The 27,973-nt window shown below is 42.2% G+C and overlaps 1 protein-coding gene across 2 annotated transcripts in view; it reads left to right on the forward strand.

Moving 5' to 3' along the window:
- Positions 1 to 6,632, forward strand: part of SH3RF1 (SH3 domain containing ring finger 1) — a 183,907-nt gene extending 177,275 nt beyond the window's left edge. For both annotated transcript variants that reach the window (XR_011436688.1, XM_070261384.1), the window contains one exon: positions 4,384 to 6,632. Coding sequence is in view for 1 of the 2 variants with exons in the window: in XM_070261384.1 (XP_070117485.1) it covers positions 4,384 to 4,396 (13 nt within the window). In the remaining variant the exon portion in view is untranslated. The remainder of the gene's footprint in view (positions 1 to 4,383) is intronic.
- The last annotated feature ends 21,341 nt before the right edge of the window (positions 6,633 to 27,973 follow it).

Consider the following 27,973-nt stretch of genomic DNA (forward strand, 5'->3'; position numbering starts at 1 on the left):
CTATCATCTTAAAGCTAAGCCTTTTGGAATTCAAAATAAAACCATCTCTCTCACATACACACGACTAGCTCTTTCAAGTCTCTTCAACTTCAGATGTTGTGAATTATAAATTCATTCAGCACCTTCACCCACTGCTTTGTTCTGGCTGTTTCCACTTTCTCCTGAAGTAATGAATGCCATTGAACCAATGGGTGGAGAGTCAAAAACTTTGGGAAGAAAAAGAACCTCAATTTAAAATTTTAAAATATTATTTTAATTTTTGATAACCCATATGCCTCCATTCCAAATAAATGAAGATCAAAATATGTGAATTAAAGTCAAGACGACATCAATCTAGTTTTTCCCAGTCCTGGTGCAGCATGCATAAGGAAAATCAGATCTCCCTAGTAAGAGCTCAAAGGAGGGGCCAGCCCATGGCTGAGTGATTGGGGTCAGACACTCTGCTTTGGCAGCCCAGGGTTTTGCCGGTTCGGATCCTGGGCATTGACCTGACACCACTCATTGGACCATGCGGAGGCAGTGACCTGCATAGCACAACCAAAAGGATCTACAATTAAAATATACAGCTACGTACTGGCGAGCTTTGGGGAGAAGAAAGAAAAAAAAAAAAGAGCTCAAGGGAATTCACCAAGTTTGATATTTCTCTGTTTTCAAACCATCCCACAGAGAAAATCACATGTAGATCACATTGCCTTCACCAAAATCTAGTGGAGGCTTAAACCATCTGGATTCCTGTTTTCGTCTGTAAAGAACTGACTGATTTTTAAATGAACACAGTGGTTGTGATTTGTTTCATAACTTATTGTCATAAAGGCTTTATGTTTTAGAGGGAAACTAGGTTTTTCTTTTTCACGTCTGCCTTGGACCAGTTTTATGTTGTCTTTGATGTATTTTTTGCAAATTTCAATTGTGGACATGACGGTGCAGTGCCAGGTCAGCCCCAGTGATTACTGAGATAGCTGTTATGCCCTCGCTGGGCCTTCCACAGAGATGTTGCTGCTCATGCCGGCGTTACCAGTGGTCCCCGCATTTCGAGAGATCATCTTCTCCTCCTCCGCTAAGCGCCGTTCATCCCCAGTTTCCTGGATCATGTAAGTGTTGGTGGGCTCTCAGCAGAGTTGATGAGCTTTTGGTGGACGACCCTGATGGCAGGTGGAGAAAATGGTCTGGAGGAGGCAGCTCTACGGGACTCAGAGAGATGTGTGAGCTTGACGCAGCTGAGGCTGGGCTCTTCAGCAAAGCAAGAGAGAAAATAAGCAGAGGAGATGCTTTTCAATAAGGAAGAGGGAGAGCATTTAATTCGGCGAATATTGAGAGTGTCCTACTTCCAACATTTTCACCAGCACTTTTCTATACGCTGTGGGGCAGAGGCTCATCCTGGTTTTGTGGAGCCTGAAGTTTACACAATCTGGGGGACCCTCTTTAAGAAAAAGAATACAAAATTATGTATACAAAATGAGTTATGAAACAATGAGTAAAGAAGTCACAACAAATCACATATTTTAAAAAGCTAACAAATAATATAAAATCACAAAATCCAGAAAAATAATACGATATTTTTATTAATTAACTGACTGCTATCCTTTTGTAGTACTTTTCCTCCCTATATTCTTTGGCTGTATATTCTTTGATCCCCTTTTTAAAGAAAACCATTTTATAATTTTTTTCTCTAGAGAGAATAGAATCACTCAATCTTTCCTTTGGGATGGGGGGTTGAAATTTGTTTATTGGTAGTTTGAAAGAATTGTTATTGGTTATGTCATTTAAAATTCTAAAGTTGTTGTTAAATTTGGGGTAACTTCTATCAAGTTCCCTTTATATCTAAGCTGTAAAATCTGGAAGAATTTTCCCCCATACTGGCGTCTGGTTCCACATGTTTCAGACTATGTTTTAGGTTCCTGATCCACACGCTTGTGGTGCCAGAAGCCACAGTACACATCTACCCTGTGATGCAGATTCTGGCCCCGTAATTCTTCTCATGACGCCGGGTGAGTTGGCACAATGGGTGGTAGTTTTCCTGGAAGCCATTCCTACACAAGGAGGACTAGCAGTGACTTTAACTATGCACAGACATGTCTGTGAACCAGATGAACATATCCCACTAAATCTGACTAAACGTGTCCCCAACTCAGCTTCACCTTAGCCGGTCCCCAAAATGCTCATGGCCACTTCTATGCCATCTACATAAGGGGGCATTGAAGTGGGATATGAATGGTTTTAACCATCTGAAGTTAAAATACCTTACGTTTGTCTATTTTATTAAAAAATGGGCAAACACATGGCAAGGGGCCTTCCTAGGACCTTGGAAGGAGCTCGTACAGATGAGGGAGTCTGAAGCTTCAATTTCATTCACTTCACAGTGTAGCCATATCTGATGGGGTGATGCTGAGTAAGGACTGAAATCAGATTCTTGCCAAGAAGACCAGCATGAAAGACCACACCACCACAATATCTAGTTCAGTGACTTGCTGACTGAGGCATTTTGAAGGAGAGGTGAGGGGTGGGGATAAATAAGCACTAAGTAACGACTCAGAGAGAGACAGGGAGGGTCCCCTGTAGGCTCTTAGCATTTGCTTGCCCCAGCACCCATGAGCATAGGCAGCCCACCCCCTGACCTGGCACAGCCCCATCCTGATGAGTTTCAGGAGAAATTTCAGCAATATCTCTGTTATCTTAACTTTTTGGACATTCAGGTGATGTGACTTTTGTTATCACCCTGTTTTTCTCCTGTGCTGTGTTACTGCCATGAATGGCTGGTCAAACTGGGCGTCCAGTGACGCATCTGCCAACAAAGGGCACGCTTTGACACATCTGAAACGCAATGACTGCCATCCTTACGTGCTGGAGTTCGGTGGGGGAGCACATTGACTTAGAGACCACAAAGGCAGCATTTAGCTGAGGAATTACAGTTGTTATCCATTAGGGTGTATTTTAGTCTGCCTCGAAAAGTTAATGTGTTTCACGGTTGCTACCAGGGAAAGACACAGGCCCTGGGAGATCTTGGTTCAACAATGACTGTCTTATGTAACAGAGTCGTTCACTTTACGGCCACCTTAGGAACCACTAAGGAACATAATAAGAAATACACAGAACTGGTTGTGGAGCTGCCCTTTCTCCCTTCGATTCAGACAGGAAAAGATGAAGCCACAGGGCCCTGGGGACCTATTGCTTAAGAAATATCTTTGTTTAATCATCAAGGCCAGAAGGATGACAAAAATGTCAGTATGGAACAGTGAATATGAGTGGTTGTTAAACGATGCTTGTCCCGTCACTGCTGTGTCAATGTGGTGTAATTAGGATGATTTTCTGAACAGCCTTCCTATTCGATGCCATCAGAATTTTGGAGGTGATGCTTAAGTAATTATCTGTGTTCCTCCTCGCTCCCTGTTTTCTCTTCCCTCTGAATGGCTGCCAAAACAACCAGAGTCATATAATTTTAGAGCTGGGAGCTCAGGGAGAGAGGTTTGGATCCTGATGAGCCAAGCACGAGAGAGACTTGAAAGAATCTGAACAACCCTCAGTTGTTGATCCTACACGTTTACTTAATATTAGCTGGTGTTGGCAGAGGTTTATATTGGAATGGCTGCAACTTTCTGTGCCCCACATAAGCAAGATAAAACTCGGGAAAGGAGTGTTGGTTTAATTTAGAAAGGTTCTGGTTTTTATTTGATACGAAACAAATCATGCAGTTTACAAGTCCTGTGACATTCAAAGATTTAACTAGCATTTTTTAATATGCTGTATAGGGTCTATGAAAGACAGATGCCAAGATGGGGCCTTTGAAAACATGAAACATCTATAAATAATAACTTTGGGTATTTCACCTGTGGAGGCTTTTTTTCTTTATATTATTTTGTTCTAAAATTAATTTGGATCTAGCATCCTCTTTTTGTCCCTCAAATGCTATTTACCAAAACATATATTATGGGGACAAGAGGCGAATTGGATGATCGAGCTGAATTATGTCATTCCCCAATCTGTCACCTTTCGTTTTAACTCTGGCATTTGTATGTATGGCATTATAAACCTCATCTGGCATAAAGAATGCATATACATGATCGGATTAAGTATTTTTCAACCTGAAATCCCCAAATTTCAAATGCTTTGGTTTAGCCCATGGAACACTTCTCTCGAATTTTCTCTGTGCTCGGCAAGTTGGGTGCGCAGGAGGTACACTGAGTCTTCCTTTACCCAGGAAGGCTGTTTGGGGATTCTCAGAAGGGGCTCATTTCCTCTTCTGCTAAATGTATACCCAGGCCTGACTTGGGCTCTGTTCTTGTACCCTGCCCCTCAAAATAAGAGGCAACAGCACCGCTGAGAAGATTATTTCTGTTATCTTGACAATCAATATAGATGTATAGAATTGATTTTATGTTCCAACAGGCTCCAATCATGACAATGATGAGATGCCAGGCCATTTTCCCTGCTATACTGGACAAAAATTTGGCCACAGGGAAGAAGAGAACTCATGTATTCTTACAAGTCATCCATGAAGAAAACTACAGGGAAAGAGTGGTAAATGTGAGCCACTAGAAGAATGGAGATGTGTTGGTGATTTTCCATGTTTCCTCCACTGGAAAGAGAAATCAGTGGACTTGACCTGCAAAACCCCAGACTAGAGGAGGAATTGCGACTCCAGTGGTCCCAAGAGGCTAAAAAGGAGGGATACAGTCACCATGACTTTTAAAATCTCTGATTACTCATCTCTCAGAGTAAAATTTGGGACTCAAATTCTTTCATGAAAATGAAACAGACTTTAGGAGGTCTGCTTTCGGGGGTGCTCCAAGAGCTGAATATTACATTTTATTTGTTCCAGAAAGTTCTGGCAACTTGGTACAGCAAATTCGATTGGCACCATACGCCCGACCTGTCTCAGTAATGGTGTCGTGTGTGTGATGAGGACTGCAAAGCAGCATGTGTTCGTGGAGGAAATGACAGGCACAGGAAGGAAAAGCTGAGAACACAGAGACTGTTCCTAATTGTGCAGTGAGAAAAAGGAGGCTACTGCCTGGCAGGGTGGCATGTTGGCTGAAAGAGGGGGGTGATCAGCAGGGCTGGCAGGAAGAGAGTAGACTTGTGTGAGCTGACAGAAGAGGCAGCAATCTGGAGGAGTCTCAGCTTGCAAAGCCCTGAGAGAAAGGGATTTCATTTCTGCCCATGTGGGAGCTGGTGGGAGGCCCAAAGGAAGCTTTCGTGGGAACTATAGAAAGAGCTGTGGGCTCCAGAGGGGATGAGCTGTGAACTAGATGCTGTTTTCAAAGGCTTGAAAGTCAGAGGCAAGTTTGCTTCAGTTTGTTGAAAGATACTTTATTGGGAGGATTTCCACTTAGGTTCTGGCCTGAAAGAAATATCTACTCTTCTTCCTCTATCAAGATTCCTTCTCCTTGCAGAAGTCTAAAGCTCACAGGTGGTCCTCAGGGACACATTTCTTTCAAGTGGGATTACTGGTGTATTTGGTCTGAAAAGCTGATTTACTGCAACATTGCTGTCACCACATTGGGCCTACCATGTGGTTGGTGTGGCTGATGTTTATCAGACGGTGGTGTTTCCAACGTAGGCCTGAATGAAAGATGAAGCTGAGGTCAGAGATGTTTGTCAGCTTTGAGAAATGCTGAATTTTCCAAAGCATAAGCCTTAGACAGACTATTGTGAGCCTGCATAAAGGGGCTTTCGTTGACTTGTCCAAAGGAAGGGAACACAAAGTTGGAAACCTGTGGAGGGCTTGGAGGAGTTGTCACTGGGGAGCTCTTTTCCCACCTTCCCCAGGTGATGCAGGCCGACACATAGCCCTGGGAGGAGAATAGTGGTCCCTAAGACTCACAGCATGGTTTGATGTGTTTTCTCAGAAAGGCACCATGGCAGTTAAGTGACATGGTGACCCTCTCCCTGGAACCAAGCCTGAGCTTAGGGGCACAATGTGGGGGTGGATGTAAAGGAAGTTCCTCTGTTACTGTGCTTGGATTATAAGTAATTGTCAACATGGGAGCATGCTGATTTCTAACCATCAGTGGTGGATCTGTGACTTCCCAAGCTGGCGGCTGACCTCAAGAGGACTGTTATAGACATTGTGGGACCCACAGCATGAGAAAAGAATTACTACCTCCCTTTCTATCCCATGACCTCTAACAGTCTGGTCACCACCATGGCCTTTTGTTCTTGGAGGGGACAGGAACTTTGGAGAGTGGGGTCACTCCATTGCTTCTGTGGGTCATCTTCCCAGACTAGCCTAAGCCTCAGAATCTCAGTCTTCAGCTCTGTTTTGCAGATCTGTTTTTAGAAGTTTTTTTTAAAAAATTATGAACTACTGTGTTTCAAGCATATAGAAAAGTGCAGAAAATAATATAATAGATAACCAAGTATCTACCATCCAGATTTAACAAATACAAACATTTTGCCTCATCTGTATCAGATATTTTTAAAAATTGGAGATGGATTTCAAACCTCTGCATATCTATTTTTAGTAGATGGAAAAGCATAAACAAGTTTAATTCTACTAAGCTGCTGGCTATACATAGCAGCTTCCTCTTCAAATAATGGAAACTTTGTGGATTCACGCACAGCACTGAAGTCCTAGCAATCTGCTTCAACCAGAAAGATCGTCAATAAAGCGTTTGTCTCAAGACTTAAACAAATTTTCTGAGACTTACAATGTGTGTCTTTCTTTATCAGTTTTCCAAATGTCCACAGGGTTAATACCCATCCCAGCCAAATGCCAAGAACCCTCTGGCTCCAAAGGGTATAGGTGGGAAAAAGTGCACCCTAACCTACTCAGAGGTTTGCCCCATTTAATGAGAAAAAACTCAGTATTTTCAGAAAATTAAACAACCCTTCGAACAATGTTGCAAACTTTTCAGTTGTCCACAACAGCCAAACTGCTAGAAAGCTAAGCATTAACTAACCTACTGTTAGAGAAGCTAGAGTACTTAAGGCTCTGTAGAGACACATCTCTCCTGAATTCTAGTCCTGAATTTCCAATTCAATTCATTTCTACCAGAATGGCCTGAGAATGTTTCAAATTTAAAATGCTCGAAGCCAACCTCATTCTCTTTCCACTGGATTATGTCCTCTTTGCAATTTCTCCATTTTTCCGTAAAAGGCACCGCTATTCTTCTAGCCACGTTCATTCAAAGTGTTGGAGCCAGCTTCAATTCCCGGTCTGCTTTGTTTTTAACATCCGGTATCTCTCCTCAAAATGCTTCTCACATCTGTTTACTCCATTCCAATCCCACTGCCGCCATTCAAATTGGGATATTTTTCACCATTATGGTTTGGCTGTTGCAGCAGATTCTGCTTTTCCTCTTTCTCTTTTCAATCTCCTATCAGTATCAGATTAATCTTCTGAAAGAAGCATTTTGTGCCTTTCTATTCAAAATAATTCAGTGAGCCCCATAGCTTACCAAAGACCAATTTTTAATCCAGAACATTCTGTGTTTTTCATAATCTCTTCTAGTGCCAGCTTTCTATGTGTATCCCACATTATACCTCAATGAAGCCTCTGCCCCAGGCACACAGTACTACTTGCCCTCTCTAATTTTCTGAGTCTTGTTCAGTTATTTGCTCTGCCTGAATCTTCCTTTCCCTCCTTCATTAAACTAACTGATCTTCACTGGGCACCTGATGTGAACCAGATCATGTGATAGGCCTGAAGAACACCAGTGAACAAGATAGAAACAACCCCTGCCTCTGCAGACCTTACAACCTAGGGTATGAAAAAAGGAATAAACAGGCAGTTGGCTTGCCAGGCTGTGGAGGAAGGAAATGACAAGGAAAGACAAGGATCCTAGACTCAGGCATGGCAATTCATATCAGGCTTTCCAGAGGAATGGACACACAAATTATGATTCATTCTTTATGGTGAAGGAGAGGGAAAGAATTCTGCAGCAGAGGGAATCAACCTGCTCAACTCCTACCCATCCTTTAATACCCAGCTCAAATGCCTTCTTGACCAGACAAGTAGCGCACTGTGAGAGCACAGGTTCAAAGTTGCACAGACCCAAATTCTAACTCTGACTCTGCTACACACTAGTTGTATAAATGACCATGCTTAATTTACTTAATCTTACTAACTGTCAATCTCCCAATCTGTAAAAATACAACTCTTACATCAAGAGTTCACTCATTCAATAAATATTTATTGAGCAAAGAGCCACATGCTCTTCTTGGTAATAAGGATACAACTGTAAACATGATAGAAATCCTGGCTTTTGTGACAGTTACATTCCAGTGAGGAAAAGTAGACAGTAAGTAAAATAAATATGTAAATTATATGGTATATTAGAGTATATTAGAATTTATATAGAGTATGTAGAATATATAGGGTATATTAGAATTTATATATTTCTATATATAGAAACTATATATATTTCTATATAGAAATTCTATAGAGAAAATAAGTCGTGGAGAGGAGATAGAAAGAGCAGGGGGATTGTAATTTTATTTATTCATTCATTTATTGAAACAAATAGTTTTGAAAGCTCACCACATACTATGCACTGTTCTAGGCCCTGGTGATACAGCAGCAAGCAACAGACAAAAATCTCTGCCTTTATGGAGCTTACTTTCTGGTGGGAGAGAGAGACAAGAAACAAGATAAAAATAGGAAAATACGGAGATTTTAGTGTAAAACAGGAAGGATGTATGGGTAAAATGAGTAGAAGTATTCACATTTTAGACAGAAGGGCCAGCTAAGCCTAGTGAAGAAGCAATAGTTGATTTAAGACGTGGAGGAAAGGAGAGGGTAAGCCATGTGAACAAATGGTAGAAGAGAATCCCAATAATAGCAAGTACAAAGGTGCCAAAGTAGGACCGTCCTGGTGTGGGTAGGGGGAGTGAGTGAGGGGGAGAGCAGAAAGAGAGGTGGATAGATGAGGGTGGTGAGGCAGGTCAGGGCCCTGTGGGTTATTGTGAGGACTTTGGCTTTCATTTGGAGTGACGTGGAAAGTTTGTTTGGAGCAGAGAAGTGACCTGATCAAACTTACATTTTAACAGGATCACTCTGGCTACTGTGTCAAGAACAGTCTGAAGGGGGACCAGGGCAGAAGCTGAGAGAACAGGTGGGAGGCCACTGCAAGAATTCCAGCAAGGGGTAATGGTGGCTTGGACCAGACTAGTAGCATGGAGGTGGGGAGAAGTAGGGGGTTCTGGATATATTCTACAGGCATAACCAACAGGACTTACGATGGATCAGATGTAAGGTGCAGTAGAAGTAATTTGACTCCATTTTTGGCTTGAACAACTGGAAGAATGGAATTGCTCTTTACTGAGATGGGGAAGACTTCGGGAGGAGCAAGTTGGAAATATTAGGAGTTCAGCTTTTGACATGTTGAGTTTGATTTAGAATGATCTAACAAGGTTTCACTGAAAAGGAGACAGTTCAGAAAGACTTGAAGGAGATGAGGAAAGAAAACCTGGAAAGACTTAGTAAGAGGGTGTTTGAAAGAACTCCTAGCACAGTGCAGTGTCAGGCAAACTCAGGCCTGGTTCACTCCATTCTATCATCCTTAAAGATCTTATGCTCCAGGGGCAGCAGCTAATACTTATTCATCATTACATCCTCCCTCTAGTGGGTAGACTGTACCTTGTCCATAGTAGTTGCTAAACAATCTTTGCTGGATGCATGAGAGAAGGGAATGAGCCGTAATCAGTAATGGTGACTGTTCCAACTGCCTTCCCTTTCTCTTTTCCTCCCAAGGAAGAGATCCTGGCCAAGATGCTTTACATTTAGGCAGGGGAATTGGAGGTCTGTGTCGTCTACCTTATGGTTAACACAGTGTGGTGATTCTCCGAGTATGGTGCCACCTGCAGCAGAATCAGCAGGGGTAGTGGGTAAAATACAAATTCCTGGACACTTTCCCAGACCTTCTCAATCTGAATTTCTAGGGGAAAAGCTGGGATCTCTCTCCTTTACAGACTCATCGAGTGATTCTTCAGAAACTAAAATTTAAGAACTACTGACACTAAAGATGACTGCTTATTGACATTTTTCCTTGGAGGCAGATAATTTCTAGCCGTGATGTGGTGAATTACAGCCGCTCTGCAATTTTATGATAATGTGTGCTCATCACCTAATCAAACTGCTCCAGTTGAGTTAGAACCTGGCTGGCTCGGATCCCCACTCACATTGTCAGGTGATTGCTTCAGCCAAAGACGCCTTTTGCCAAATACCTCTCAGTTGAACTTTGCAGCTTAAGGAGAGAAGTATGAGGGAACACATAAATGCCAAATCTCTTATTATTCTAGGAGTTTTCAAACAATGAATACGATTCCATCCCACATTCTCAAGAAATAGGGTAGCACATGTATTTCACTCTTAATTATAATGAAGCAAGAAACTCAATTTCGTCACATTTCTCGGTGAGTCTATGCCACAAACAGGACTAAAAGTCACTTGTTGACTTATGGCACCATATTTAGTGGGCCCTTTATGGCTCACCTTCCAATGCCACTAAAATGTCAGCTCCGTGAGGGCAATGTTAGTATTGTGCATTGCTCCCTCCCCAGTGCCTAGAAGAATGGCCGGCATACAATAGTTACTCAATAAGTGTCTATGGATGGATGAATAAATGCATTCCACTTCCTGAAGTGAACAGCCAAGTTCATAGACATTCCCATCTGTGGAGTATCATTGTTTCCTGTAGTTTACTTCCATGCACCTCTTCTCATCAGTTAACTACCCATATATAAATCTGTGCAGTTTTCACTTAAGATATAACTTTCTGGTGACCCCATAAAAAATTGGCAGCAATTCTCAGAAAGGATGATATTGTAATTGGTCTTGAGGGGGATCCATGGAGGGATAAATTTCACATTATTCATGTTTCCAGATGGGCTTTAGTCCCCAGGGCAGTCATTCCAGAACCTTTTCTCAGCCTTAAGTTTACTCCAAGAAATATGAATAGTGATTTACAGCTTGACTGCTCCCACAAAAGGCTCCCCTGTTTTTGGCACAGAGTGGGAAATAGGGCAGAAGAGAGGGCAGCTGGGAAGCAGAATAAGGGGCTGGCACCCACAGAGAGGGCACTGTGTGTGAGCGAGATGCTGGTCTACAGTGTCTCCCTGGAGGGTGATGTCTTGGGGGCGGGAAGACAGGCTAGAGAAGGAGTTTTCCACATGGTTCAGGAAGCTTTGAGCAGCAATGAGCCCTGGATGCTGGCATGCTAAGATTGGAGTAGATGTGGGTTCATCCTACCCTTCCATAAAAATAGTCCAAATACCAAGGCTACTGTCCAAGGCTGCATAGTTCAGCTGGTTGGGGTGCTGTACTACTAAGCTTTCACAGTAGTACTTCTTGAGCTTTTATTAAGCTAACATATTAACTCCTTCAACAAATATTTATGTGTCAGCTTCTGTGCTGGGTGCTAGGGAGACAGCCATGAACAAGGATGGGAACGAAGGACCATTTTTATCAGTGAATTCTTCTCTGTTTCGTGGCCTCAGATTCAAGTCCTAGTCAGATATTTCTCAAATGCCTGTTGTTGTTTTCAAAGGGGTATATTCAGAGTAGATAGATCAGAGTAAATTCTTCAGGGGTTCTCAACTATGGGTCAGGGGAACCCAATATTCTAAGGCTATAATGATATAATATATGATTGAATATCGGCCAGTCACACACTAGGCATTTGATTCATGTAAGGCCCAATTAAAATTTCAGCATGAGCCTGTTAGGGCAGACTCTTCATTTGTGAAGAATGACGCCATAGCTTCCCTTGACCGCTGCAAGGCCGCCCACCTGGCATCCCTGCTTCCACTCTTGCTCTGCAGAGTCTATTTTCCACACAGTGGCCAAAGTATTGTATCATGACCTGGCTGAAAACCCTCCAATGGCTTCCTGTTACAATTAAAATAAAATCCAATCTCCTTACCAGGATCTCCTACCTAGGATCTGGGTCCTGCTTGAAGTCCTGCTGACTTCTCTGGAAGCTCATTCTGGCCTCAGCATTGACCTGAAACTCTTTTCCACCTTATCTTTTCTTGCCTAGTTCCTCATTATTCAAGGCTAAATTCAAATATCTACTAAGAGAGGTCCTTTCTGACTGTCCTTTCTTATGTTTTTCCCTACCTCTTCCCCCACCCCACAGCATCTCTTTATCCCATTATCATATTTCATATTCCTCATAGCAGGAACTTCAAGTGGTTCATCTTATTTATTTGTATGATTACATATTATTACCCATCTACCCCCACCAGAATGTAAGTTCCTTGAGAGTAGGTGGCACTCAATAAATATCTGTTGAGTGGATGTATAAGGTAGTCCCCCTTATCCGCAGTTTCGCTTTCCGTGGTTTTAATTACTCATGGTCAACTGTAGTCTGAAAATAATAAATAGAAAATTCCAGAAATAAACAATTCATAAGTTTTAAATTGCAGACTGTTTTGAGTAGTGTGATGAAATCTCATGCAGCCCCGCTCTGTCCCACCTGGGATGTGAATCATCCCTTTCTTTAGCATATCCACACTGTGTACGTTACCCATCTCCCCCCGTTAGTCACTTAGTAGCCATCTTAGTTACCAGATTGACTGTCAAGGTATCACAGTGCTTGTGTTCAAGTAACCCTTATTCTAATTAATAATGACCCCACAGTGCAAGAGTACTGATACTGGCAATATGGATATGCCAAAGAGAAGTTATTGTTGTTAATCTCTTACTGTGCCTAGTTTAAAAATTAAACTTTATCATAAGTATGTATAGGAAAAATCTAGTATATATAGGGTTCAGTACTATGTGTGGTTTCAGGCATCCTCTGGGGGTCTTGGAATAGATCCTCCACAGATAAGGGGGGGACTACTGTAGGTGTCACATTTCCTAAACACCCAAAGCTTTTCTGGGGGTGTCTATGACTGTGACCAGATTGCCAATGGTTTGACAGCACTTTTGAAATCATATTTGAAAACAAGGCACATGACACAGAGCTCCAGCACCTAGTATTAACCTAACACTTAATATGTTTTGTTAAATTGACTTGAACTAAATTAGCACCACACCAGTGATTGCACATGACCAAAGAATCCCATTGATGGTGCCAGACAGTGGCCCTGGAAGATAAGCTCACAATGCTTGTTAAAAGAGCAGACGTCATTCCACATTTCCTTGACTGGAAATGGAGGGCTATGGCAGAGCCCAGGGAGCAGGGTGCTACCCAGAAAAGAAATAGCCCATAACAGGGGCAGGACTGGTTGAAATGTGATGGAAGGGTGATGGCACAGCGGTCTTGAGCTTGATGTCATATTGTGACTGGTAGGATGGTGCCCTTCTGTGATATGTTTAGTAGCTGCACTTGCTGAATTGACAGCCTCTGTGTTTAAAACTGACAAGGAGAAAATTAAAGTTTCCCTTGTTTTTTGTGTCACGCATGACTACCCAATTGCTTGGCAGCTAGTTAAAATTCATATTTCCCTTGTCGGGTTTTTAGCGACTGGGGAGATTGGGTTAATGTAAGTCTGCCCTACCTCTGCCCCCTTGGCTAACCAGCTAGCTATATTTGCATTTCTTTTTATATAAATCCTTTTTTTTTCCTCTGTCACTTTGACAGCACAGTATCAGAAATGGCATATTATCTTCACAGATGTTCCATGTTGGAAAGCATTTGCTCTTATATAAATATGGAGACATAAAGAGACATGTTGCATGTATCCAATCCTTTTAATGACTGAAAGTCAAAGACTGTTTTTCTCAGGGGAATGACCATCACCAAAAAAGATTTGTCAACTACTAGGAATTTGAGAGTTTTCTAATCCTGCTGGAATGGGAAGTTCTAAACATTGCGAAATAGACTTTTCCATCCGTATAGATCCACTTACAGATCCTAAACGATACAATCCTGTCACTGACTTGTGAAAAAGAAGATACTTCACCTTTGGCATGTTTTTCACACCTGTGAAACACCTGGCAATGGTATCCTTCTAGTCCTTTCTCCTCTCAGCTCAGTAGAATGATCAAATCTCAGAACTGTGGAAAACAGACATTTGCCCTAACCCTCTCCTTGTGTCTCTTCTTGAACCACCACTTACATAGAATTGCTGCTGAGAATCACTCACTGGCAGCTGTAGCCACAGATCTTTTCTCCACATCTCAGAAAAATAACTGAGTAGGGAATCAAGACTTGTCTCTCAGTTTCACAAACAATGCCTCAGGAACACGGCTGGTCATCATCCTGCACAAGGGATGAGAACCCGAGAGCAGGATAGGAATTTTTCTCACCCCAAAGAAACCCAGGAGAGATACTCTCTAAGGTTTATGGGAAATTTGTTTCTGACCCAAGGGTCACAAAATAGCTTACTATGAATTTTAATTGGCTGCCAAGTCATTGTTAATTCATCTCTTATTTTGGCAGGAAAAAATTAAGCATTAAAGAAATGAATTTAACAGGAAGTTTTTTTTTTTTTACATGAGCATGATCTTGCAGCTGCTGAAAGTTTAACAGAGGGGATGGTAAATAAACATATGGAGCTGGGGTGTGTTCATTTTCAGAACTTTCTGCTTGAAGAAGAGTCTGGAAAAGTGCAGGCTTCATTTGGGATTATAAATCTTTTATGCTGACAAGGGAGTTATCCTGCTACTGCCCCAAACAGGCCAAACCAACTTTGATGCTGAGATGCAGCTGACGGGACAGGGCATAAGAGGGCCTGTCACATGGTAAACGTCAGATGAAACCAACACCAACTGAGCTTTGGTTGAGAAACCGAGCTCCCAGCTCTCTGATCTCCCTTCCTGTCCCTGTGGCCTCAGAGGCTCCATCTTTGTCCCTACCAACTCTTCTCATTTTTCCCTTCCCTAATTTTTTTTCTGACTTTTCTCTCCTCAAACTCACATTTTCTCCCTTTCTCCTACTTGATATCTGTTACATGTGTATATTAAAATATGTTTAAAAAATTCACAGTTGAACATCAAACATCCAAATATCTGTCATGAAATGCAGCATCCTTTCTGGGAATTTATGCTGCTTGAGAGAGAACGTTGATCTGTTCATTCGACATGCATTCCCGGCCGCCTTGGTCCTTTGTCTTCCTTTATTGTCGAGGCTAGAAAGAAAAAAAAAAAAAACTCAACTTCCCAGCTTCTCTTGCAGCTAGGTGAAATTTGAGGAGTCCAGCTCCTGGTTGAAAACCTGTGTGAAATTGTTGAAGCCTGACATAGGCAATTACAAAAGCTTTACCTGGAAGACCCCCCTGGGAAAGCTGCCCTCCCCATCAGACTTCTGCGCACAGCCAACACATTGCCATCTCTAAGGGGAGTTGCAGTCAAGGGCTCAGGGACCCCTGGCCGGCCATGCTCTCATGCGTATTTGCATTACTCGCTCCATTTGGAGGTCTCTTTATCAGGGAAACTTGAAGACACTTTTCTCCACTCCAACTCAGTACTTTTTCACTCTTAGCTCTTCCCCTTCACACTCCATGTTCCCCTGACCTCACCCCAGGTCCATAAAACTTCAGGAGCCTTTTGTTTGAGGTTCCCTCAAGAGTAAGACAACCCCCAGCTATGTGCTGATCCAGCCTACCCTGCAGTGGTGTGGGCGCACCATGCCATGGAGGAAAATGAAGCTGAGGGGGCAGACACCTTCTCATTTTAGCCTCTTGCTTATACTCCTGCAGTAAGTGATGAAAGCTTTCACTGTGACTTTCACTTTGGCTCCTTGTTGCTTTAATTGGCTACTCCAACGCCTGACAGCTCAGCTCTCTCACCCAGCCCAACTGAGCTCCTGACAGAGCCACGGGATACAATTTGGGGCAATTAAATCTAAGAGGAAGTCAGCTGGATGGATTATAAGAAAGCTTTTACTTTCCTGTTCAGACAGGGAGGCATTAGGGGGTGGGGGACAAATGACGTTCTGCCCTTGTCCTGCCTAGAATACAGATGTGATGCCTGGAGATGCAGCAGCCATTATACGAACATAACTTGATAAGCCAAGTCCTTAAAGATGCTGAGAAGAAAGGTCAAAAGAGCTTGGGTTCTTGATAACGCTGCTGAGCCACTGCAATAGGCATGGCATATCTATCTTTGTGCTTTTCCTTGTGCAAGGAAAAGAAACTTCATACAGTGATTTAAAAATATATCCACAAATTCTTCAACCCTCTTCCCATCAAAAGAAAAGTCTAATTTCCCTCCCCTTAATTGTGGGTCAGCTTTAGATTGTTGCTTGTAACAAGTAGAATACAGCAAACATGATGCTGAGGCTAGGTCATTAAAGGGGGTACAACTCCTACCTCCCTCTCTGCCTCTCTTTCTCTCTCAACACATCCTTTGAAAGCCCTTAGCTGACACATAAGTCCAGCTACACTGAAGCCGCCATCCATGCTAGAGAGATCACTTTTTTTTTTCCACATGAATATGATCCTACAGCTGCCAAAAGGCTAACAGAGGGCATGGTAAATAAACATACGAGCTAGGGGTAGTTAGCTGGAATGTTGAGCACTAGGATTTGGATTACTTAGGATTTAGATGAATCATTCTTGGGGAACTAGCAGGAGAGTAATGAATGCTCCTAATTAGCCTGCTAAATATTCTCTGTAACTAGAGGATATTTGGTTTCAACTATAAAGCTGAGATAATTATCTCTTTGTTATGTATGAATTTATTTACATGATCCACATGGGCATTTGTGACTGGTTAGTGCAGATATATGGACGTCCAGGCTAATGACAACATCGTGGATTCGTGTCCTGTAAACATCATGGATTCATGCCCTGTAGCTTCCTCCTATTTCAGGGTTATAGACTCCATCTCTTGTGGTACAAGATAGCCGCCAATTCTGGAAACACTAATGATTTTATCGTGTGATATTAATAAGCCCTTTATTATGTATTGTGTACTGTGTTTCCAGAATTGGGTGGCTACCCTAGAGACACTTTTTGGGAGTATCTTTACCCAAACTCAAAATTCCAGCTCTCAACCCATTCCACCTTCTCTAAGAAGTGCCCCTGATCCACATAGGTGGGCTCCTAGAGACTCTGCCTGTGTTATGTGCTCATCTTGCAGGCCTCAGATGATTGAACAGGAGGTGAACACGTGATTCAGGCAAGGCCAATCAGATTTTCCATCCCAGGAGTAGAAATGAAGAGACAGCCATCAGTCTCTGCTCATGACTGGAACAGTTACAGATAGACTCATTAGCTGTGGTTCAGCCATATTCAGCCTTAGGGGAGGCTGAGAAAGCTGGACTCAGGGAATGAAGCAGATAGGCAAGAAAAAGCAGAGGAGAGATGATCTGAGAGCACATCTTGGGACTGTGAATGCTTTTCATTTCTCAGTTCCAGCCCTTCCTAAGGTCTGGCTGCCCTCCTGCCCTTAGTTCTTTGACACACTTCCCTATCCTTATACCACATACCCCCTTTGTGCTTAAGGCAAGTCGAGTTGGTGTCTGTTACTTGCCACCAAAAAGTCTGACTAACGTATCTTTAAACTGTAGGAGAGGAAAAATGATTTTCCCTCTACCCTTCCAAGTTTTTAGCTGAGACCCCTGTAATAAAAGACAGATTAACAAAAGAAAAACAAACAGAAGTTCATTAATATGTATAGCTCATGTGTATATAGGAGATGCCCAGGGAAAAAGGAGTGACTCTCTGAGGTGGCTTAGAACTCAGGATTAATGCCTTCTTAATAGGGAAAGGGAAGGGGGGGGACGTAGGCCTCTTGAGCGGAGTAAATGATTTTTAGGAAAGATGAATGGGCCCTTAGAAGAATAGGTGGGAGGTATGATACCTTGTGGCAAAGTGCATCTGTGTGTGCTATCGACTTCTAGTCCCCTCTACTGTGACAAGTCAATCCTCCCTGGTTGATAAACTCCTGAGAAGGCATTTATGACAATTGAGATCCTTTAGAGGATCTGTTTTTAGGCAGATAACTGGAGTTCAGAGAAAGCCTCTCACTGCATTTGCTGTTTTTCAAGTGCCTGAAGATCAAAATAATCAATATACCAAAGTGGCATTTTTTGGGGCGGCATATTCTGCTACCCTTCGAAACCTTGTCCACCATCTCTCCAAGGAATGCCATTGTCACCACACAAAGGGCACAATCTGCTCACCGCAAGACAAAGCCAATCATCAAGAGGCAAGATGGTGGCAGGGAAAAGGCATTTTATTACAGCTTGCTAGCAAGAAGGAAGATGGTCGACTAATGTCCAAAAGAACTGTCTTAAGGGGGTACAGAATCTTGAAGCAGGTATATAGGCCAGTGGGTAAGAGGAGAGGGAGTTGGGAATGTTGACCCAAGAGTCGCCACACCAGATCTTTCAGCTGTCATTGGTGATGGCTATCAGCATAGACTGTTCGGGGGTCATCACATTCCTAAGGAACTCAAAAGAACGAAGTTATCGTCTGATCACAGCTGGGAGCTATATGCACAAGCAGCAGTCATAAAATCTAGAGAGCAGGTGGATCTCCTGGAGGGTGCAAATCCAGCTGGGTTAGTTAGTCAGAGGTCATTCAAAGTTACCACATGGTCTCTTATCTACAATATGGCTTCTCTTATGTCAACCTTGTTTTGAGCCAGTATCACCATTGGTCATGAGGGTCAGGAAGGAAAGTACAGGTAAGTATGACTCCATTGTCACCGAAGTGTCACAGTTTAGGGGCCCCCTCTGCTAGAATGGCACCAACAGTGTCATCTTTAAACACGCAAGGCAGCTGCATCAGTCCTGTGGAGCAAGGAAAGCTCTTCTTTCTCTTCCCAAACTGACGTTTTTCTAATAGAAGAAAGTTTCCCTGAGGTCCTGACAGAAGAATCTGCTCTTTGAAAAATGATTTCAAATCCTCACACTCCAGCAGATAGATCTGCACTAAAATGAGCAGTTGTCCTTAGGTATCCACGGCTGAAACATCCTCAGAAGTTCTTTGCACTGTCCTTCACTGAAACTCTCTCCACTGAGAACTGCTTTCCCAGGTTTAGTTCTGTGTACAATGCTCCCAGACTGCATTTTATTTGATGTCATTTCTGATGTTTTCAATGGTTCACAAAAGGCAGCAAAAGGAGGCTTATTTCAATGTAATGTCCCTTCTTGTTTACAGCTGGTGACTTTATAAGGCTGGGCAAAAGTAGGAAGAAAATGGCAAAAGACTTTAAAGCTGAATGTGAAAGGCAAGAATGAAGGAAAGGGAAAGGCTAACAACCAAAATAGAAGAACAAGAAGCAGGGACTGGGGAGAAGATCAGTAAGGGGTTTCCTTAAGGGCTGGAGACGCTTTGCCCCGGAGCCCAGCGCTTGGCCTGGGATAGAACAGGAAACGAATAAATGTGTGTGGGGTTAACTGAATGAATGAACAAATGATTGAACGGATTGGTATAATGAAGGCCAGAAAACCAGATTACCCATTGCTAATAGGACACAAATATGTTTCTGTTGAATTTCAAGTATTAAATCTTCCTGAGTTTATTCACTCTGGCTATAAAAAGTAAAATTCTAAAAGCTCGTCAGGCTCCCACAGTTAATGCTTTTATACTATTTTGAATGTAGATATAAGTCGCAACCCTGACATCCCACCATAATGTAATAGCAGGGGGGTTCACTCTTCAGGTACATCCTTTCCGTGTGATGTCCTCAATATTCCAATGTCTACTCTATTTGGGCTGCCAACTCCACAAAGGACGAGAGTGAGAGGAAGGGCCTCTGACCTGGCGTCTCCAGTCTGGTGGCTGCCCTGTCACAGAGCACAGGAAACCACTGGCCCCTCTTTTAATTACAGTCTTTGCAAGAAGAGGCCAAACCCCCTCTGATTCGGAGCAAAGCTAGTTTCCTCTTCTTATTAACAATAACGTATCCCAATGCTCCAGTAATTACAGACCTATTCCTGAAGCAATCAAATTGCTTATTTGAAAGAAAGACTGTTTCCTTTCCCTAATGAATGTGAAGAGTTCCCCAGAGCCCGAAGGTGATGGGTATGAATGCCCCACTGTAACAATGAAAAGCGATTATAAATAAATGACACAGAGCCGATCTGTTCTTAAAAATCACTGCGTGATCAATTTGAGAGACACACATAGAGATGGGACTCATGGGATTTTGTTTTAATTAGTCTGCCCGAAGGAAAACGATACTTTGTTCTTTGCTGGCACCGTTGTACGTTGAAGCTTAAAGAGACTTTGAAAACACGATCCTATTCATTGTTCTCAAACCACTGGCAGATACGGTGGCCCTCGTTTTTTAGGAGGGGAAACTGAGGCACAGACAGATGAGCATTTCTGTTCTTAGCAGGATCTTGAAAGGTTCATATATCACCATATCCAACAGATTTTTATGTCTCTCCCCTACTCGACTGCTCTGATAAATGCTTGTATTTGAAAATCCACAAAAGGGGAGAAATTAACAAGAGGCTATGGAGAAAATGGTGCCAGCTTCTTAAAATAATTTAAAATAAGGTGTGCGTGTGTGTGCTTATACACATGTTTGAGTAAGTCTTGGTTTTGGGGTCAGGAAACAGTAAGGATGAAAAGATGGGAGGAGGTGAGGGCCTTCCGTTTTAGCTGTCAACACTGGAACAACTGCCCTTTGCTGCAAGTTGTAGCATGTGAGCTGGAGGGCTGCGGACAGCCAGAGATCGGAGCTGGAGGAGGACTGATGAAAAATCATCTAAACTAGAGTTCTGTCAGAGTGGAGTAACCTTGGAATAAAATCTTTTAGAATTTAAAGAAAAAACCTGGTAGCTAGTTGTTGCAGGACCCCTATCTGAGTCCAGCTGCTGCCCAGAGTGGCATTTTACAATTGAGTTTTCATTCAGGGGGCGTGCTGCAGAACACCAAGAAGGCTTTCTTGTTACTGCACAAAATTGGGGTTCTCTTGCCCAATGCACATAAATGGTCAATTAACTACCATTGGGAGAAGAGATCAGCTTTATTCTGCAAGATCGACCTGCAGGGTGACAGGGAGTGTGTCCCCCAGATCTGTCTCCCCGATTCAGGATTTGGGGTGAAATTTAAGAAGTCAGGGAGAAGAGAATAGGCTGGCACCCAGAAATGCTGGTGGGACAGGTTTTGACTGGTGGGCTTCAATCATTTATGGTAAGATTTTAGACATTTATGATGAGGTTCTAAACATTTATGATGAGTGGGGAAGAAATCTTAACACCAGATCTTCCTGAATGAGAGATCCCTCACTTCTGATAAGAGTATGACTTTCAAGTTCCAGTCGGATCCCTGTCCTTTGGTTCTGGATCTTTGGTTCTGCGGTCATTTCAGGTCAAGTTTTCTTCTTCTGCACATGCTCTGGCTATGTGGCTTTGCATATTTTCTGAAAGACAATTCTTAATCACTCTGTTAATAAGAGATGGGGTCAGTTGAACTGGTCCTGAAGTGCCTGTGGTTACATTCCAAGACCATATTGAGAAATCAACTTGTTACCCTTTGCCATTTCTAAAAAGTAAAAATTGAATCCATTTGAAATTCATGGATATGAGTCTGCAGAATTCTCAAGAAGATGAACTAAAAATTCCTCAGGATCCTGGATATTTATATTTCCAGAGATTCCTTACTGCAGTATGAAGTTTTCAGTACTTTTTAGATGAGTTCCTTGATTCTAGAAGACATGTGCCATTACGTTGAATTTTTGCACAACTCTTAGCCTTATGACATTCATCAGGAGCTGGCAGAACTTCCCCCCGAAAATTGAGAATAGCTTTATTTCTGATTACTTTTAAAGGAAGAGAACACAGGAATTACTTAGAAGAGTTTCTGGAATTTGGCTATCTATATGGTTTGATAGTTTTAAGGGAATCAACTAATCACATTGACCAAATCACTGGCTAGTTCAGTAAAGCAATCAGCTTAACTAATTGTCCAGTTGACAATCAAATCAATGAACTGGTTTTGTTTAGGTTTTTCATTTTTGTCTTGTTTTTGTTTTTGACATGGTGTAGGCACAGCTCAAGTTAAGCAAACCAGATGATCTTGTCAATGCTTATGAAATAGAAGTGGACAACATATTTAAAAATGTGAGAGTCCTTGGGGCTGGCCCCATGGTGTAGTGGTTAAGTTCAGTGTGCTCCACTTTGGCAGCCCTGGTTCATGGGTTTGGATCTCAGGTGCAGACCTACACCACTAATCAGCCATGCTGTGGTGGTGACCCACATACATAATAGAGAAAGACTGGCACAGATGTTAGCTCAAGGCTAATCTTCCTTATGCAAAAAACCAGGAAGATTGGCAACAGATGTTAGCTCAGGGCAAACTTTCCTTAAGCAAAAAAAGAGGAAGATTGGTGACAGATGTTAGCTGAGGACAAATCTTCCTCAACAAAAAAAAAAGAAAAAATGTGAGAGTCCATATGGAAACAGAGCCTCATTAAAGAATCAGATGGAATTAAAGGGGTTAAGCTCACTGGAAAAAAAAAAGATTAAAATAAAAGGCTATTCTTGCCAGGGAATGAAGCCTCTGCAGAAATTGATTATGTGGAGGGTCCCTCTGGGCCTTGGAACAATTAGCTCTCAGAAAATTAGAGGACAGCCTTTGTGCTTCTGGGGATTCAAATGTAACAGGTGTCTCCTGTCCCTTAGGAAACCGTTTGCTCCTTCCAGCCTCTCATTTTTTGGACGCTTGCCCCTGCGGGGTAAACCCAAACCCCTGAGAGTTAAAGATTTTGAGTCAGAGAGAGTCTGAATAATTGGATTCTTGGAAGACATTACTTTTGCAAGATTCTGCCACAGATGTACTTCCTGGGGTGTTTTCTGTCAAAAAAAAAAGAAATTCCTTCTACTGAGAAAAAGCAAGAACTAAGATGCTGTCTTTCCTAAAGTGGGGGATGGAAAGGAAACTATTTTTCTTCTGTCCCTTTCCTAACTTCACTCTTAGGACAAAGTGAGCAGTGAGAGAAGGTGACTAGGCCTTAATCATCCAGATGCCCTGGAAGAATAAAATGTGATCTTTGTAGCCAGGGTGGGGGAATTGCCACAAAGAAAAGTGGCAAAGGAGAGCAAGTGTCTCATTTTACCTGCTGAGAACGATTAGATGTGCTTATGCCGAGGTGGGTGTTACTAACCTGATGAAGGACAATCTGACAGAGAGTTGATGAAGTGACTTGAGTGAAAGGAGCCAGAGAATTATTTGCTGTCTCCTCTCCTGTGTGGGAGGAGGCAAGTGGGGAAAGGCGGATCAGAGTGGGAGGGTGCATCATTTTCCCACAAGGAGGAGTCAGCACATTCTTTCTTCAGGGTAGAAGACTTGACACATTTTGGAAGGAGGTTCGGAATATTGTACATGTTTAGCAACTGATGTGGAAAGTCCTCCTAGGGAGAGACCCATCTTTGGGGAAATTGCCTCCACAAGTCCCCCTGGGAGGAGCTGAGTCTCCTGGGTTTGCCTAGGCTAAGGCCCAGCTCTCAGAGGCCAGAGTCAGGTGACTTTGTCTAACAGAGGATGAGGAAGAGGAAGAAAGAGAGAGAAGAAGGTCCCCAGAGGGGCCTCGGCATAGGCTAAAACTGACAAAATATTTGGCGGGAATGGATTTTTTCTTTTTTTGGAAAGCAGTGGAAGTGGTCCCCTAGAAGAGAACAGAGGGATTTAGGATCTGGAGGCAGAGGGGCCTCTAACACTGTAAGTCGTGGTAGGGGCACAGGAACCACAGTGCAGCTGACCTGCTGTCTGAGTTACAGAGTAAAGTAAAGCTGGGCTTTGAGAAGGGAGTGTTGTATTCTAATATGTGGCTGCAGAGATCAATGCACAGCACACCCAACTTCCACTGGAAGAAGAGAGATTCACTTTGCAATAATATAGAAATGTTTTCCCAGTGGTGATTCTTGTTTAAGAGCATACATTGACACATCTTTTTGGAGGGAAGTTTGGCAGTATTTATCAAAACTTAAAACCAGCACAACTTCCAACTCAATGATTATACTTCAAGGGATCTTCCACAGAGAAACACACGTACGTACAAATATGTAAGTTCAAGGAAGTTTTATTGCAGCATGATTTGTAATAGCAAAAACTTGGAAACAACCTGATTGTCCATAAATAGTGGAACGGTTACAGTGATTATTCATAGGATTGTACAGAAAGTTCTCCAAGATACTGAGAATTGATTTTTTTAATTGATGTAAAATTCACATAACATAAAATTAACCATTAATCATTTCAAAGTGCACAATTCAATGACTTTTATGATATTCACAATGTAGGCAGCCATCACCTCTGTCAAGTTCCAGGACATTTTCATCCTCCAAAAGGAAACTCCATATCCAGTAAGCAGCCACTCTCCATTACCCCAAGAAATGATTTTGAAATGTCAGAAGAGTATGTACACTATTGTCCCATTTATATTTTTAAAGACCCTCCAAACTATGTCCTATATACCCACACACCTACAGAGGCAGTGTAGAGTTGTGGTTTTGGGTGGGAGCTCTGGAGCCAGCCTATGTTTCAAATCCTGGCTCTAACTCAGATGAGCTGTGCATCTCTGGGCAAGTATTTAGCCTATCTGTGCCTCCATTTCCACAGGTGTAAACTGAGGCTAATAATAATACCTACAGTACAGTCGTGAAGAGTCAATCAGTGAGGTCAAGGCTGATACGGTCACTATTTAGTCTATCTACTTTTGTGTTTGAATTCTTTTTATTTTTTTAGTCCAAATCATGAGCAAATAAACCTATTTCCGGCTTAGGGAGCAGTTGTGCTGAGTACGCATTCCCAGAATAATCCCTTTCAGGACTCTGCGGATCTGCTGCTCCACCACAGTGGCTGCCTCTTCCTTAAGCAAAGGCTGCAGGGAGATGCGTGTATTAGTGTAAGTAACGGAGCAGTCAGCCCTTTGAATCTCCTCAACGGCACAGCAGAAATGCAGGCTTTAAGTATCAGCAAAATTCTAACTGAAAAGATCCGTGGGAAGTACCTATTTCTGAATTACGTCTAAACCAAGGGCCAGCAGCCAATTCAGAGAGCAAGGGGAAGGGTCTCTGTGGAGCTGAGATAACTAACAGGGAAGGAAGGAAGGCAGGAGGCAAGGAGGGATGGAAGGAAGGCGGGGACGAAGAAAGAGGGAAAGAGGGAGAAAGGGAGCAAGGGAGGAAATAACAAAAACGAAAAGTGGGACAAGAATAGGTCAGGATGAAGGAAAAGAAGAAAAGAGAACAGCAATGAAATGCACAAAAAACAGGCATGCAGGAGACAGACCTGGCTTGTAGAAGAGACACCTGGCCGGGCTGTGATTGCAGGCCTCACATGTAAGGCATTTCAACCAAAACTTAAAAAGAGAGAATTAAGAGACGCATTTGTGATTTCCATTTTTTATTTTCAGTTTAGTCCGAACCTACATTGCAGTCAGAAAGCTGCTATGCATGAAGAGACAAGCGTGACCACCGCCACACTTTCACAGGGCGTGGTTCTTTCTAGCTTCCCCTCTAGGGTGACTACGGTTGCCCCATCCCCCAGATGTGCCTGCACAAACCACTGCCCCGACCATCCCTTGAGAAGCCTTTAACTTTGTGTCTAAATCTGAACACAGCCTCAAGTAGACTCTGGGATGCTGGGCGCTCACAGGTTTGGGGATATTTGGTGAGGTTTGGATACGGTAAATGGAAAGCTCAGGTCTAGTCAATTTCCTTATCAGGACAAGGTGGAAATGCAAGTACGGAATTTGCAAAGTCTTGCAGAATGAAAAAAGAAGTATTGAACTACTGTCTTTTCAAAGGGAATATTTTAAATTGCAAATGCTCCAGAACCACCAGAAACGCAGTAGGTAGACAGCATTTCGCCAGCATCTATTTTCAAATATTTAAAAACTGTTTTGTTGGCTTCTGTTGATTTAATGAAGTGATTCAAAAGGGTTTAGCAGGGTTTGGCATCTTCAAAATGGCGATTTTGCTTCTGATAACTTTCCAGAAAAATTAAATGTGTTGTGAAGGATAAATTACAGTTTGATGCGAGTTGTCTTGTTAAAATGTCATTCCTCTTCCCCAGCAACCTACTTCCCGTCTCATTAAGCCAGTTGACTGGATATCTCTAGACAATTACGACTGTGATTTACTACCTTAATGCTCAATTGTTACTGGGAGCTGAAGGGTCGGGGGAGGGAGATATTCTCATCTTCCGTGTCTCCTGGAGGGACGATCAAGTCCTCAGCTGTAGCATTAAACACAGCAGTAGAAAGCAGAGACACAGTAAAGCATTTTCACTGCTGTTATGAGCTGAGATATAAAATGAGATTTATTTCCAACGATCTGATAGAGAAAATTGAGTCCTGGGAATTGATGTCTCAGAAAGCCTTTCAAGTCAGCCAGGAGTTACTACAGGACGTGAGTCACACAGCAAAATATAAGAGTCAGAGGAGAAAAAAGAATCGAGCTTTGACATTTTCTGCAGTCACTGTTAAAGATAAAGGAATTGACCAGTTTGTACAATATGAATTATGGTCACAATTACTGTCTTCCCCGATTCAGTCTCTCCTAACAGCTGGATACCTCGGGCCCTTAAATTGGCGCCATAATGCAGCTTTTTGCTTTTAAAAAACCCAGTTCTTCTGCAGATGGAATGCCATATAAACAAAACCCGCAAATAGCTCTTTCTTTTCTCCGAAAGTTTTAATCCTAATAAGTAATTTCAAATAATTGTTATGGTTCTTCTAGCATTTCACATTTTGTTTCTTAAATGTTCTGAAAATTACCATTGAAATTTGAATTTGATGATATAGCAATCCCCAGTTGGTCTTTTAAAAGGAGAGTGGGAATTAGAAGTTTATGTTAAATTTCGTTTACCCAGGTATTCATTTAGTAGCCAATATTTGTCACGATTTTAATGTGTGTCTGACATTGCTAGGCTGTGTTCAGAGAGAAGCTATATGTGGTTTTTCAATTTGTGTAATTCGCTTCCAGAACATTTTCCAAGTCTACACGTTTGCAAACTACTAGAGGTCAAGGTAAAACTAAGAAAGCGTGAAGGTTCATGAATATATGAGGGCTTTGCCAAAATCAAGGATAGGCGCCTCCCCCTGTAGGGCTAACTTCAGGTCTTTTCAATAAACTTCAACACACCAGGTGACTGATGTCAGTTTGTCTACTGGATCCTCTGTGTTCTACCCAAGGACATGCTACACAGCATTCGTGTAACACCCACACCCACTTTAGGGCTTGGGAGAGTAAGTTTTTCAAAATTGTGGCAATCTGGACTCTCCTTTTACTTTTTGGGGTTTTGTCCCTGATCTACAGCTACCTCTGTGAATAACCTAATGACTACTTCAAAAATCAAAAACTTTCTGACGCCTTTATCACCCCTCTAGACAGAAATGAGGGAGGGGACAACGTTCAAGGGTAACTGGCACACTCAGTCACTACTCACTACTTCAGTTGAGGCCCAACGGACAGCTTCCCTTTTATTCTCCTCAAAGAGAGTTTGTGTAAGAACTTTGCCAGCGTTTCTTGTTCTACTTGTTGTGAATATGCACAATTTATCTTTCTGGGAAAAGCGCGGACAGCTTTTGTATAACTTGCTTAATAGTCGCAATTTGTTAATTTCATCTTTTTCTCCCAAAAGAGGTGGAAAAAAATGATTAATTGTGTGATGAGTGACAGAGAGTCTTTCTTTGGCCCATAAAGGGTAATTGGATCATGAGTTTCCTGAAACAATGTCACTGACTTAAAAATTCACATCTGCATTGTATTTATATTTACCTTACTTTTTTCCAACCATTGCTCAGGCTTGACTAAGACTGAAGTTCAATTCTCTCACTAAAGATTTGAAAAATATTGAAAATATTTCCATTGTTTCTTTACCGATAATCTCTAAGTCCAAAGGATGTGTATTGTTCCCAACTGTCTTCCCTATCCCAACCTTTTTCTCTCTCTGTAGTTATGTCACATTAACTTTGATAAAGCAAAATATCTATCAAGCTTAAAACTATATAAGAAATTTTAAGGAAAATGATTATAGATTCCATTCAGAAAAGATATGGTGGATAGTCAGTTATCTCTTTATTCTGATTATGAAGACTGACAAAAAAACAATCTTTGTTTTGAAATAATTATAGATTCTCAGAAAGTTGTGAAACTAATCCATACAGTTCCATGTG

This window comes from Equus caballus, chromosome 2 (genome assembly GCF_041296265.1).
Source record: "Equus caballus isolate H_3958 breed thoroughbred chromosome 2, TB-T2T, whole genome shotgun sequence".
Taxonomy (NCBI): domain Eukaryota; kingdom Metazoa; phylum Chordata; class Mammalia; order Perissodactyla; family Equidae; genus Equus; species Equus caballus.